This window comes from Physeter macrocephalus, chromosome 1 (genome assembly GCF_002837175.3).
Source record: "Physeter macrocephalus isolate SW-GA chromosome 1, ASM283717v5, whole genome shotgun sequence".
In the NCBI taxonomy this organism is placed as follows: domain Eukaryota; kingdom Metazoa; phylum Chordata; class Mammalia; order Artiodactyla; family Physeteridae; genus Physeter; species Physeter macrocephalus.
This window is the reverse complement of record NC_041214.2, coordinates 64,392,302-64,407,289: the sequence shown is the minus strand read 5'-3', so window position 1 is coordinate 64,407,289 and position 14,988 is coordinate 64,392,302. Positions and strand designations below refer to the sequence as shown.

General features: G+C 43.4%; 1 protein-coding gene across 5 annotated transcripts in view; it reads left to right on the top strand.

Annotated features, from left to right (window-relative positions):
• TNIK (TRAF2 and NCK interacting kinase) overlaps positions 1-14,988 on the top strand; it is a 438,436-nt gene that overhangs the window by 349,909 nt on the left and 73,539 nt on the right. For 4 of the 5 annotated variants that reach the window (XM_024124207.3, XM_024124204.3, XM_024124208.3 and 1 more), the window contains exons 11-12: positions 7,669-7,779; positions 10,011-10,199. In XM_024124207.3, coding sequence (XP_023979975.1) covers positions 7,669-7,779; positions 10,011-10,199 — 300 coding nt within the window. Of the gene's footprint in view, positions 1-7,668; positions 7,780-8,856; positions 8,944-10,010; positions 10,200-14,988 lie in introns of all 5 variants that reach the window. The other variant, XM_024124209.3, reaches the window with a different exon arrangement.

Sequence of the window (14,988 nt, the reverse complement as noted above, 5' to 3'; positions counted from 1 at the left end):
AGTCTCATTTAAGCTGTTAATTTTCCAGGAAAGCTCTGAACGGGTGGGTTGGATGGTTTATCTTTTTTTTTTTTTTTTTTCTTGTCATTTACAGTTCCAGCTCATTTTTTTTTAACATCTTTATTAGAGTATAATTGCTTTACAATAGTGTGTTAGTTTCTGCTGTATAACAAAGTGAATCAGTTCTACATATGTTCCCCTAGCTCTTCCCTCTTGCGTCTGGATGGTTTATCTTTAATAGTGTAAAGTACATGTAAAAAGAAAAGAATGAGGTATATCTAGCTGGTCTAGTTTTCTCAGTGGTTCTCTGATTACTGTTTCTGTGAGGAAAAGACAGGTGACAAAGTGAAGGTAGAGGGGAAAATGGCCACTTGCAAAAGCATTAATAAAACATCCTTCACTTTGTATATATAGACGCCTCAACCATAGATGTCTTTCAAATCCATAGAGGCAGCATGGCAAGAGCCAGATGCAGAGTGTCGTTCTGGCTTTGCACTTAACCAACTGAGTGAACTTGGGCAAGATATTGGCCTGTGTGTGCCTCGGTTTCCTTATCTGTCAAGTGGGGATAATGATGGCAGTACATGCCTAAAGGGTTGTGATAAGAACTAAATGAGTTACTATGAGCGAAGGGCTTAGGACAGTGCCTGGCATCATAGGAGGCACTACCCAACTGTCTGTTCTTATCATGAATAATTATTATTCATTTTTGTGATTCTGATTACTTTGTAGTGAATTCAGAGGTGCCAGACTGCCTCACCATCATTCTCATTCTCGTCCTCCCTATTAAAAAAAGGCTTGGAATCCCAGTGTTAGTTGCAAGGAATCATACCCTTGCCCTGCAGTGGGTGGTATGCAATGGTCTTTCCAAAGCTGAAACTTTCACAGTTGTTAAAATGGGCAAATGGGGTACCCAGAAGCTTGAATGCCTCTTGTCACAAGTATAGCTCCTGCAAAGCTTATACAGAACAGTCCTATTTTAAGTGAGGGGGCATGTGTGCTGTGTGGTCGATTCGAGAGACCATGCTGGGGCCTTTCATTTCGAATGTCTTTGAACAGAGAGAGCCCCTGTGTCAAGGGGAAGGTTTGAGGTACTTCCCAAGGAGCCTGACTTGATCCTGCACTGGCTGCTGTGCTGTCCTCTGGAGGCCCACTCTGGTCTTCCACAGTCAGTGGGGTCTCCTCTCACCACTTCCAGGAGGTCACCCAGGATGAAAAGAAGCAGAGCTCTCCAAGAGCAAGCCAGAATTCTGCTTCACTTCCCTTCTCATTCTGAATTGTTAGTGGATTTTTGCTTTGCGACGTAGCATATTCTTGCTTAGACTCTTAGAATGAACAGACTTGTAAGATCACCTAATCTTCCCCCTCGTTGAAGGTTTGGGTTAAGGTGACTCATTCAAGGTCCTACAACATTCACTTATTCATTAAACAAATATTTATTGAGACTGTGTGGTATGGTCTGCAGTGTTTGTATCAGTGGCGGAGCAGGACTGGAATCTAGTCTTCCTATTTCTGATCCAGTGTTCTGTCCCTCAGGTCCTGTGGCCTCTCATACCTACTCCCCTCCCCCAGTGATATGTCACTTTGCAGCTGTGGGATATTATTTCTCAAATGTGAATGTTACCTTTGAGTCTGTATAATAGGAAACACAATGTGTGTAAAAGATAGAAGAGCCCAAAACCTTTACACAAAGGCAACTAGCCTTGTTTTCCCCAAATCTACCAGAATGTTGGAAGAATCAAACTCAAATTCAACCTGAACCTTCGGCAAGTAGAAAAAAGCAGCAGAGTATCCTATCTGGATTGGATGCCTCTCCAATTGATAGAATACTCTGCCAGGTACTAGGGACTGGGGGGATAGTAGGGCACAGAATGCTCCATTTTCCAGCCGTGTGACATGGAACAGTATACTTCTCTGAGCTTCAATTTGCTTACCTGTAAAATGGGAATGATAGCAATAAACTTCAGAGTCACATTGTGGAATTTAATCAACTGAAGCATGTAAATCACCCAGCCCAGCAAATACCTGGCACACATAGACAGTGCCTGTTATGATGATTTGTATTCATTCCCTGATTTCCCTCAACTTGTTATGTGGCCACTGACAAGGAATTGAACCTTCCTGAAAGTCTTTAAATGAGGGAAATAAAGAAAATGACATTTGCATCACCCAACAGGGCTAATGTGAGTCTCCAATTAGAATAATATAGAATGAAATACTTCTTTTGGTAAAAAAAAAAAAAAAAACACAAAAAACAGAAAAACGAAAAAAGAGCACCATACACACAGATTACAACCCTGTGCTTTTTCCAAAGATCCTGTATCCTTAGAATGATGGGTGAGCTGTACTTAGCCATATTTGCTCCGGTCCATGGTACAGAGTTTTAGATTAGATAGGAGGTTGGGCTAAGTTTCCCTGTAGGTCCCAGCCAGTTCTAGACATGTTACTGTAGTTCAGTTTAACCACTTCTCCAATGAGAGGGTGTGTAGCATCAGAGCAAATTGATCCCCACTTCTGGGAAAATGACATTAACCACATGCTCAGCTGACAGACACAGAGGTGGCATCTTCATGAGTTTAAAGAACCAAATGACAAGTCTACAGTTTCTTGTTTATCTTCATTTTGATCTTCCCAAGGGAGATTTTGAGGTTTCAAAAGACATGGAGGGCCAAGCTATTGTTTGCCTGTGTATACCCTTCTTTATGACTTTTTTTCATTCCAAAAAGATGCTTTAAGGTGGCTTACAAAGATTAATGCAGAAACTAAAAATAAAATAAACAAGAAAACTAAAGTAGAAAGGAACAATAAAGTTGAAGAGAAAAGCAAGATGAAGCCAGGGTAGGGTCAGTTCATAGAACGCCTATACAACGTGGTGTCTGGGTGCCAGAGGTGGGCCCCCGTCTGACTCTGAAAGTCTTAGCAGCTAAAGAAAGAGGCAGACTTGAATGGGTCAAGATTCATGTTGTCCGGATTAGAGTAGACCCATTGCTCAGGCAAGCTTTCCGAGATCATTGAAAACCCGTGCACTCGCCTGGGAGTGGTTGAATAGTGCTAGGAATAACATCTGAGTAATTTATAAGAAAAAACTCAGCACTTCTTAGCTTTGTTCCACTCTTCTCATAATACTGTAAAATGCAATTCATGTTCTAACAGGTCATCAAAGTCACTTCTACGAGGCCAGAGCACCCTGGTGCAGTACACACCTTTCTACCGGTTAAACTTAATCCAAAAAGAACATTTAAAGGAATAAAAGGAAAGAAGGAGCAACTCCATGGCCTTTGTGATGAACACCCATGTGTATTATTTCCTCACAACTTTAATGCAATTTGAAGTTAAGGGCTAAGATAATATGCTCTTGAAGAGCTGAAGGGGACAGGATTATTTCCTCCATTAAAATGAACATACTTGAAAGTACAGCCACAGAGCCTTCACCTGGCCGTGGCCTGAGGGGAACACCCACTGGGGAAGATAAAAACTGTCCTAAAAGAATCATTCTTTAGGAACACCAGTAGAAGGCAAAGGGACAAAAAGACCCCTATGATCTACTCCATAGATCAAGGCAACAATGATTTTAGCCTGGGAAAGTTTCAGAGTAGGTATTATCAGTCATTCCCCAACCAGAAAAAAAATTAAGAAACTTGTAAGAACCTATTGAATGTCTAGTTTTATGTGCTGTAATTTTTGGAGATGGCTCCAAGAAGATGTGGATGAAAATATACTTCTAGGCAGTTCAGTATATTTGGGGCTGGGGAGTGGGGAGTTCCTGCTGAGAGTTTAGAGTAGTTGGTTTAAGCTATTCTTTTTTGACAGAACCACTGTCATCTTTATGCGTAACTCAGTGACATTTAGAATTTTTTTTTTTTTTTTTTTTTGCGGTACGCGTGCCTCTCACCGTTCTGGCCTCTCCCATTGCGGAGCACAAGCTCCGGACGCGCAGGCTCAGCGGCCATGGCTCACGGGCCCAGCCGCTGCGCGGCATGTGGGATCTTCCCGGACCGGGGCACGAACCCGTGTCCCCTGCATTGGCAGGCGGACTCGCAACCACTGCGCCACCAGGGAAGCCCTAGAAATTTTTTTTGAAAGTTCTTTTGGTAATTATTTGCGCTGTGAGTTTTATCTTATTTATTTATTTATGCATTTATTTTATTGGCCGCTCTGCGCGGCATATGGCATCATAGTTCCCCGACCAGGGATCGAACCTGGACCCCCTGCATTGGAAGCCTGGAGTCCTAACCACTGGACTGCCAGGGAAGTCCCTAGAAAAATTTTTATTTCTTCCCTTTTCTACTCCGTCCCGCTTAGACTCCTATTCCCTTATTTTATTTTCCTGCCTTTCTCTAAGATGGAAAATAAATCCCATGCCAGTGCCAATCGTGGGTGGCTCTCTTTTTAGAAAAAACATTCCAAGCCTTGTCTATGCTCAGCATAAAAGAATATTCTGGGCCGGGAGGGCGTCAAAGGGTGAAGGAGTGATCTGAGGTTCTGCGAGCCTTTCTCCTCTTCTCTTGCTGCCCCATCTATAGTATATAAAACAACAAACATCAGTGGTATCAGGCCTTTTATGGGATATAGTGGGAGGTAAAAACCAGAGTAGAGCAGAGACCCTGCCCACGATCTAGATTGCAGAGTAGATGAGACATTTCAAATAATCATAACATAAGTTAAGGCATGGTGTGCTATAAGCACTGATAGGAAGGGAAATGTACCCCCCCACCCCGAAAAAAAATTAGGATGGTACTGAATTGTCTGCTTTTGCAGCAAGTTTCTTACTTGGTTCAATTGAACAAAATCTCTGCACCTGCCAGGTGCCAGGCCCCCCGTGAGGGGCTGGTGGGTCCAGTGGGTGTCAAGCACAGGTCTTGCTCTCAGATTGCTACTTCTAGCAAGAGTCATCAGAGCTTTGTAAAGGTGTCTGCTTGAGGCCAGGGACTTGGTCTTTCTCTGACATGTTTTGATATGTCCCCTCAAACAGTCCCACAGCCAGGAGGAGAGAGAGCAAACAATTTTCCTGGAAAGGTGATCAACATTGAGGCACAGCAGCTAGAAATTGGCAAGGTGCCTTCCGCAAGGTTGGGGAAGTGATTTATTTTTCCAGCCTCACCGCAGGAACCGAGGCCCTGGCAGATGCCTCCATGCCTTAGCAGCAGCTGATCCAGATGAGATCATTATTAATTATTAGTCACTTTAGAGTGTCTTTTTCAGAAACTACAGAGTTCTTAGGAAGCCCAGACTCTCCTGAGTTGCAATCAATACTATGTACACCTTGCACAGGGACCTGAGTGGCCTGTAATTATAAAACAGTATTGATTCCTGGAAAGGGGGTTGAAAATGTACAAATCCTTCACATAAAAATCAGCTAAATCTTCAAAAGCCTTGATTATATTTTTTCCTCAAGAAGGAGACTGATGGTGGGAGTAAAAAACTTGAAATGTTAGCTAAATTAGGGCTGTTTCCTGCCAGGAGCCAGATCTGTACACATAATTATTTTATTCTCTGTGCTGGCATTGATTCACTTTGGTTGAGTGTTGGAAATATCTCTGTTTTGGGTCTGTAATCCAAATTTTTCAGTCAGTTCCTATGATGATGTTTTCTACTCGTATCTTTCTGTATTATTTTTCTGTAAAACAAATAATCACATGTCTGGAACTTGACTCATCCCTGGCCCCCAGCACACCCCTCATTCCCATCCCTAAACTTGTATCTCACACCACCTGCCATGTTCCTGGGCCAGAAACTTCACTCACCACTCACCCTCACACACCCCGTAGTCACCAAATTCTGCCCATTTTATTTTTGGCCTAATTCTAATTTCTGCTTCTAAATTGGCGTCCACTACAGTCCTGTTGGAATGACTGGAAATCCGGATAGTTTTTAGTTTTTCTTCCTTTTGGCTGTGTCTCAGCAGCAATTACGGACGTGGATTCTCCAGCTGCCTTTGCTTAGCTCATGGGTGCCCTGTCATTTTCTGTCTGGATCCATAGAATGGCCTCACATTGCATTTTCAGCCTCTAGTCCTGTCCACCCCGTGGCGGGTAGGAGCCCCCTTGAAAATGCAGGTGTGGTCATGGCATTTGATGGCATATAGTCTTCCAGCGGCTCCCCATTGCCTACAATCTAAGATGGACAAACAACTCTTGATCTGGAAGTGATAGACACTGAGTTTCAAAAGATGCAGTTTATCTCCCAAGCCTCGGAGGCTGCTGGAAGAGAGCGGCTCTGGAGGATTGCAGGCACCAGCCACATCAGGAAGGCCACCTCATTCGTGGGCTTCTTTGGCCCTTTGACTATCTGTGGTTGGTTTAGCTGGGCTTGGGACAGAGAGTTTTTGTACTAGAAAGCTGTTTCCCAGGTTTTATAGAGCTAACTTCTCAGTGAGATACAGTCACAGTCCATTTTATTTTGGATACCTCATGCTTCCTCAGCAAGGCAGTGAAGTGCTGTTGAGACTGTTACAGGGGAATGGACCCTCTGATCGGCCCCTCCAAACCTTGTACCTGAGGAAGAAGAAATCCTAATGCCAGTACGGGGCTCCAACACGAAGGGCCTGCAACATTTCTCAAAAGAGGCACTAGTGGCGTGTGGTATGGGGAAACACTTTGTAATGTATGAGTGTCCCACACAAGCCAGATGCTCCAAGGATTGGGGAATGGTACCATCCCTACCTAGGAAACCTTGGCTCCTGTCACTACTCCTAAGATGTTCTCCTTACCGAGAATATAATGAAGAACTGGATTAATTGTGATCTGTCACTCCTGTTGCCTCTTCATCTTCTGTATCGATTGAGTTCAGACTGGAGTCACGTTGCCTGTCTTTGAAATCAAGCTCCACCACTTACTGAGTATGACCTTGAATGTGGGCATGACCTCGGACAACTACTTAATCTCTCTGTGCCTCTGTTTTCTCATTTAAAATAGGAGATAGTAGTATTAATAATATCTACCTGAAAAGATTTTTGTGCGGATGAAATAGGATAAAGCATGAAAGGTGCTTGCCATGACGTCCACTTTCAGAGGCATAATGACCGTATGAGATGATGATGGCTCCTGAGCTTAACATCGTACTTGAGTGACAAGTTGAAATCGACACTTAAAAGTGACTGCCCCCAAAAAGAAAGGCAGCAGGGTCTGTCAGAAAGTGGAGTGACCAGGTGGGAGTCAGTAGATTCTGTTTTGCCCACAGTCACAGTTACTGTGTAGCCTTGAACATGTCACTTCCCTTCTCTGGTGTTTGCTTTCTTGATCTAGGATACATTTGCCCTACGTGGTGTCAAAAAGACTGAATGGCGTGAGCATTGCGAATGTGCTTTAAAGCCTGTAGCATCTCACGAACAGTTCGCTGATATATAATAAGTAACTGATTATACATCGGTGTTCTACCTAGCCCTGATTTGAAAAACCCGCATCAGCCAACTGGGAGGACGCATTGAACGGGAACTTCTTGGGAGACGTATAAACCTGGGGAGCCCGCCTGCGTGGTAAACACTGAATTGCTCTCTGTCAGCCCATCCTGGCCAATGCGTCCCCCAATGACATCGGCGAGGAGCCCTCAGGCATGCAGGCATCGCGTGAAGAGCTCACATCCACGGCCCTGCAGCTCTCCCTGCTGGCTCCTCGACACCCTTCGCCACTGCCCGTTCCCTTCACGGTTGTCTGCTTGTCGCCCCCACAGCAACAAAGGCGAGAGAAGGAGCTGCGGAAGCAGCAGGAGAGGGAACAGCGGCGGCACTACGAGGAGCAGGTGCGCCGGGAGGAGGAGAGGAGACGCGCGGAGCACGAGCAGGTACAGCTGGAGCCCCGCAGGCGGCCCCGCGTGACCTCAGCGCCAGCCGCCTCTGGGCTGTGGGTCACCTTCCCTTAGGTCTGCTCAGCTTAAGCAGGTTTCTACTCTTTCTCAAGCAGCTATTCTCACCAGTTCAAGAAGTCAAACGCACAACCTTGGCACAGCCCACTCATTCAACCTGGCTTCCTCCCCAGGCCGAAGTCCCCTGCCGCACCTGGATCTCGTGATTTTCCCAACCCTGGGCATCTACTTTGAAAGTAGCACTGAAGCGTGATAAACAAGCCAAGTGCTCCTCTTTCATCGCTTCAGAAGAGCTTTTCTACTCAGGCAACTCTGGTCTCCATGACTTGGAGCCATCGAAGCGGGCCCTTTCTCTCTTTGTTAGAATCACATTCTGACAGTGCAGTGAAACTGCAAGATGGTTCCGTTACAAAGGCAGTGCATGATGGCATTCAACCATTATTTTACCCCTGCTGCTTGCACAGGAGCCTCTGAACTGTATAGCGTTGTTAATTTCAGGTAGCCCCTAAAGAGGGAACCTGTCATGAAAAGTTTTTAAATATAGCTCGGGGGCTTCCCTGGTGGTGCAGTGGTTGAGAGTCCACCTGCCGATGCAGGGGACACGGGTTCGTGCCCCGGTCTGGGAAGATCCCACATGCCGCGGAGCGGCTGGGCCCGTGAGCCATGGCCGCTGAGCCTGCACGTCTGGAGCCTGTGCTCCGCAGCGGGAGAGGCCACAGCAGTGAGAGGCCCACGTACCGCAAAAAAAAAAAAAAAATATATATATATATATATATAGCTCGGTTCTCCAAACCAAAGAGTAACAGCAAAGCACTGAGCCATCTCAATCCGCTGCAGTTGCAGGTAGAGGGCTTGTGCTTTTGACTGCATTGAAACGCTTTTGCTTCGGTGCGGGATACCTTTCCTGTTTAGTGAGGAGGTGTCTGGGTATTTGTTCCCCTCCTTCCTTCCACACTTCACTTGGCAGCTCTTGTCACCTTTGAAATTACCGGTTCTTTTTCTCTCTCTCTTTCTCTCGTTGTGTTCCCCTGAATTCTCTGCCACCTACCTCTCCAGGAGTACATCAGGCGACAGTTAGAGGAGGAGCAGAGACAGTTAGAGATCTTGCAGCAGCAGCTACTGCATGAACAAGCTCTACTTCTGGTAATGGGAAAGCCAAGCCAGCTGACCTGCTCTGTGTTCATCGCACGTGTGTGTGTGTGTGTGTGTGTGTGTGTGATCTCCTCTAACATGCCAGTCAGGAAGGAGGGGATCCTCCAAGCCTCAAGGACCTGGAAAATCTCCTAAAACTTAATTCGTTTCCTGACCCAGTGTGCTGAGTCAATATGTTTAATATACTTGTTATGCATTCTTTATTAACTCCAGCTATTTGTGAAACTTTATCATGAATCCAGCCTTATTATAAGTTCAGACTGTTTTTGAGACCCACTGTGTTTATTGCAGAGTAATGTTTGAGGTCATTTGCAACATGCTGGAATACAATCACAGCAAAGTGCCCCTCTTCTGTAAGAACCCACTCAGCTCTGTAGTCATATTTCATTTGCAGACTATTAGTTTTACCCTTACGATGGGAACGTTTTGTGGTTCCCTGCTCAGGCGGCTTCCACTTGAAGTACTTTTTATTATTATTATTGCACTGCTCTCCAAATGAGCTTCTTGGTGTATCTTTTTTTTTAACTGAGCTTTTTATTCAGTGGCACTGTGATATTTTTTTAGCCTGTACATGGTTTTTGCTAATGGTTTCGTTGGTCCAAGTTTTGTTAAACAAAAGATGATTTAGGCAGTATCTTTAGGTACCTATTTCGTTTTGTACTTAATTGTACATGTTTGAATGATTTAATTACTAAACCAGGAAGTGGATGGTTCCTTATAGGGGTTGCGTGCTGACCGTCCAAATGTCCTCATTATTGCCACTGTCTTGGTTACAATTCATCAAGGGCAAGTCACTTTGCAAAGGGTGGTGTTCTGTAGGGGTTGCCATTAAAACAATAGTGTTTTCATTAAATGCCACATTCTGTGCAGATGCTAACCCAAGGCTGTAGTTTATCTCTATGGCACATCCTGATGTCCTCTTGTGGTTCTGTTGGTATTAAGGTCCTTTGTTATTTATCATCTCTTTTGGTTCCATTGCATGCTTCACTGGTACTGGCCTAATGGTTTCCATATGGTGATTTAGCCTTTTCTTTGTTCTCCTTTCCTGATCTGGACAGGAATATAAGCGCAAACAGTTGGAAGAACAGAGACAAGCAGAAAGACTACAGAGACAGCTAAAGCAAGAGAGAGACTACTTGGTTTCCCTTCAGCATCAGCGGCAGGAGCAGAGGCCTGTGGAGAAGAAGCCACTGTACCATTACAAAGAAGGGATGAGTCCTAGTGAGAAACCAGCGTGGGCCAAGGAGGTAAGTCAGCAAGCAGGTACAGCCTGTACCTGTGCTGTATTGAGGAAATTGGCCTTAATGAGTTTCTCCAGTAGAAACAGAGAGTTAAACTAGTGCTACAAAGTTGGAAAATAATTCATTATGAGACACACATGCTTTGCTTTGGGAAGAACTGTAACATTATTTCTCTACCTTAATCCATTTGTTCTTTTTGTAAGTAACAACAGGAAGTAGAAAATCCTTTTCCTTATTGGAATCCAATTGAGTTTGTGGCAGGAGGGTTTTTAGTGACTTTTTCATGGAAGAATATGACTTAAGACTTAAGGAATTCTGGGTAGGATCATTTCCTATCCATACCTAGACCCTAAAAGTGATTATTAGTATTGTCGCTAACATTCCATGTTCTGTGGTAACAGTGAACACACAGTTGGACCCAGACTTGTGATTGTGGTTCACTTACCGGGTCAGAGGTCATTTATATTTCTTTTGCAAATACTTTCAAAGTAATGGTCCTTCATTTGCTCAACTACTAGACAAAGAATTTTCAGGAACTTGGCTCTGTGATGAGCTATTTTAAAATCTCATTAAAAATTATTTGAATAGTAGAAAAAAAAGGGTGGTAACCAAATGAGTAAGGCAAACAAACAAAATAATAACTCTTGCCAAGATCAACAGCCCTTCCAGGAAGTCGCTGTGTCATCTCATATGCCTGACACCCTGGTTTTCAGTTCTGTCATTAATGTGGCGACTAATGATTTCCTTTATTTTCTTGTGAGCATAACTAGTCATTTGAAAGGGTGATTTACATTACTCTGCATTTTCTTCTAGTATCTTCAGATATGTATAGCTAGAGCTTATTTCAAGTTATCTAGACTACAATACTACCAGAACCCGATTTCTTACGTAAAATCCTATTTGTATAATTTTTAATTTTCTGCTGTATCTTACATATGTATAGAAAATGCTTGAAATTATGTTGTCCTAATGTTAATAATGGCTGTTTATGGGAAGTAGAAACTATAGAGTTTTTTTCTTTAAACTTTTTAATACTTTTATGTATTATGTTTTATGTATTTATGTTTAAATCCTTTATAATGATTTTATACTATTTTTACAAAACTAATAACTTTTAAAACTTAAAAACTAAGTCTGTAGAGAAAAGTCATTCAGTGTCAAGAACGTTTTGATCACTTTCCCTTAGTCTATGAATGCGATTTGTATTTACCTATGTCTGTAACAACTGCCTCTTTCTCCCAGGTCAGTAATTCAATTTTGTGATCCTACTCCCAGGTACAGCACCAACCCCTTAATAACCCACCTGTTCTTCCAGCTAAGCACAATCACTGTGCTGTTAAACAGCAGCTGATGTGGTTCCTGGCTAGCAGAGATGTGTCACCTTCCTCCACTGCTAAACCATTCTTTAGCCACATCAAGCTGAAACCCTCAGCTAAGCCAGACTCATAGCTCATGATCATGGCAGGTATCGAGAGCCTGAATAACTAGCCTCTCCTAAGCTAATGGCAGTAGCACCTGCAGAAATTATTGATTCCAGATCAAGACCCCTGTTTGAGCATCGCTTATGGAAGAAAGATGGACCAGCTTATCCTATTAGACTTGGTCTTGAGGAGCAACTGAAGCCTCAGGGAGCCTCAAGGACCACAGTGAGATCAACAAAGTGATCTCGCTCCCAAAGATGTAGCCCAACTCGAGAGTCAGGACTTAAGGTCATTTGTGTGTCCTCTCCCAGCATCTCCAAAGTGATGAGCCCCCAGTTGTCCATTACAGCAAGTAAGGAGGGCCTTAGAGACTCATGTGTACCTCGGGGCAGGAGGGGCGTGAATTCATGCATCCATACAAGTACCTCGACTCCTCTAAGAAGTGCTGCATCACTAAATGATCTCTCTTTGATGCATGACCACCTGACCTTCAGTGCTCCCAGCCCCAAGCATGAGTTTAGGAAAGGGACACCAACAGATCCCATTGGAGAAGACCATGAGGCCTTGCAAAGCATACCAGAATTTCTTCTGTCCCTTGTGCAGCTCCCTCATGAACAAATGTACCAGAGGAGGAGGGGAAACGTAAAGCAGTTTCCACTTCCTTCTTTCCACCTCTACCCAGCATGTTTTGATTTGAACTTAAACATTTTGACTTCATTATTTTCTAATTACTATTTGTCCTCATCATTAAATTTCCTGGCCTGTCCTCTCTCTTCAGAACTAATTCACAGTTCCCAAGATTTCAGAAGCCATGCCATTCCTGGGGGCAAATCTTTGCAGGTATCATCAGGGCAGTTTTGTAGACCTCTTAATTCCCCTGTGCTTCTCAGCCAGGCTCCTAGCAGTAAAGGAAACATAGCCAGTGGGAGTGCAGACAGCATGGCTGTGTCATCAAGCACTCCCGATGTGAGGCTCCCGGGCCATCCTAAGTCTGGGCCACCTCTGGTGGGTGACATCTTCCAAGGTCCCTGCCTTCCTGACAGCTGGAGTTCTTCCTTTGGGCTTCATGGACTTTTAGACATGTGGGAACATTCTTTTAGGATTTTAGATTTAATCCTATCCTCCTGGGTGTGTTTAACATAATCCAGCTTCCAACTAACCACCTATCTATTCATGAAACAGTTCCCAAGTCTTAGAGTGGGTATTCATATTTTAGAAGAAAGATGAAACATTTAGATGATAGAATGAGTGACAGTGCTAAATTGGGGATTGGGGCAACTGGTATACAAATAAGTACAAATAATTGTCTGCTTTAGTTTAATTCATCATTTTTTTAACACCCACTTCTTAAAATGGGAATAAAAATGAGTGTGAGAATCCTTATTTTCCTGATCTCTCAATGCTTCTAATCAGCAATGTATGAACTTTTCTTCTAGAGCTTTATTTACAGGTTTCTTTTCTTATAGTAGGAGGTAGGTGGGGTTGAAAGTAGCCAGACAGTGAAGTACATTTCAAGACTTTAGATATGGACAGAATTTCCAGCTCAGCAGTATCTTAATTATCAACCAATAAAAAGAACCTGGGTTAAACTCTCTTTTGGAAGTAGAATAAAAGGTACCATTTTCTTTTTCAAAGGCATCCTCTGCGAGGATATAAATTTGAAAATATCCTCACCAGGGATGGGTAGGCAGCAGCTATACCATGGTCTCCTGTGATAGAGGGTCTGGGCTTTTTTGCCCCATATGCCATTGGAGACACCACCTGGCCATCTTCCACCCACAGCAGCCTCTTCTGTAATCTGCTCCCATATTTGGTTTCTAACTCAGCTCTATACCTTCTCGTCAGGGTGGTTTTTCCTTCTTTGATTACTTTTCCATCCACTTACTTTTCCTTATTTCCAATCGACATTTTTTTCATTAGCAGTGTAATATTGTTATAATGTTTCATCCTCCGTGTTTTTGTTGCTTCATTTTGTAAAACATAAATCATCACATTTCTCATTTCCTTTCTTATTAATCTGTCGGATGTAGTAAGAACAAATGAAAATACTTGGTTACTGGCAAATCTTGAGCTCTTCTCTCTCCTTTTACTGAGTATTCTAGTTGTCCTAAATGTTACATTGACTTTGATTTTCAGATTTCAGCCAGAAAAAACATTAATGTCTCCATTAAAAGGAGGAGTGGGGGGCATTCTCACCCCTTTCAAATTCTCTGCCATTTCTAGATTGGAATGGAAGTCAGATTTGTTTTGTGAAAACATCAGTATGATATTCTGTTAAACATCAGCAAAATTTGAAATTTGGCACTTTTTGAAAGATGGATATTCCTTTTCTTATAATGCCCTTCTTTATAATGGTACAGATTCCTGTTTCTTATAATGGCATGTGATTGTCTCAGCCTGGCAATAATTTTTTTTTTTATTTTCACCAGCACACAGCAGTGACAGAATGCTCTGTCTACATGAGTGTTGCATGAGATGGTATTTTAATTTTTTTTTAACACTTCATCATGTTCTTTCTCTCTGATGCATGCCAGTCATCTGGCCATGGTTTTATTTGGCAAATGATGGGCCAAGATGTCTCTTTATATCCCATCAGCCCATTGGACTTTGAAATCCTTGTACATAAGAACTCTTCTCCACTTGTTTTCTCTGCTCTACACTGATGGTTTTTTCTTTTTATATGAATTATTTTATATATGAGGTCCCATATTACTATTTAGAGAGTTTATGGCTCTTTTCCCATCTTTCTCAGTTTCTACTTATCTCTCTTAAGATTTAGCATGAGAGAGACCTGACAGGAAATAGGAAAGAGCTTGTTTGAGTTCATGTTCTTCCACTTATGGCCTTTGTGACCTGGAAGTCTCATAGTCTTCCTGAGGTGCATCCTCCCCACCTGTACTTCCTGTCTCAAGGTTGGGAGGATCCTGGGCAACCATGTATGTGAATGTGCCATTGAAACTTTAGGCGTGGGCTTCCCTGGTGGCGCAGTGGTTGAGAATCTGCCTGCCGATGCAGGGGACGCGGGTTCGTGCCCCGGTCCGGGAAGATCCCACATGCCATGGAGCGGCTGGGCCCGTGGGCCATGGCCGCTGGGCCTGTGCGTCCGGAGCCTGTGCTCCGCAACGGGAGAGGCCACAACAGTGAGAGGCCCGCGTACCCCCCCAAAAAAACAAAAAAAAACAAAAAACTGTAGGCGCTGTACAAATGCAAATGAAATACATGATTCAACATATTTCTATTTTGCTCCCAAGGCCATTGTTGCCCACAAGGAATAAGTGTTTCGCCTCTGTTGTTTCTGGTTGGGATTTCACATGAGCAGTTCACATGCATCTCCCATCTCTTCCACTTACCTCTCCCCGGTGATAGATACACAC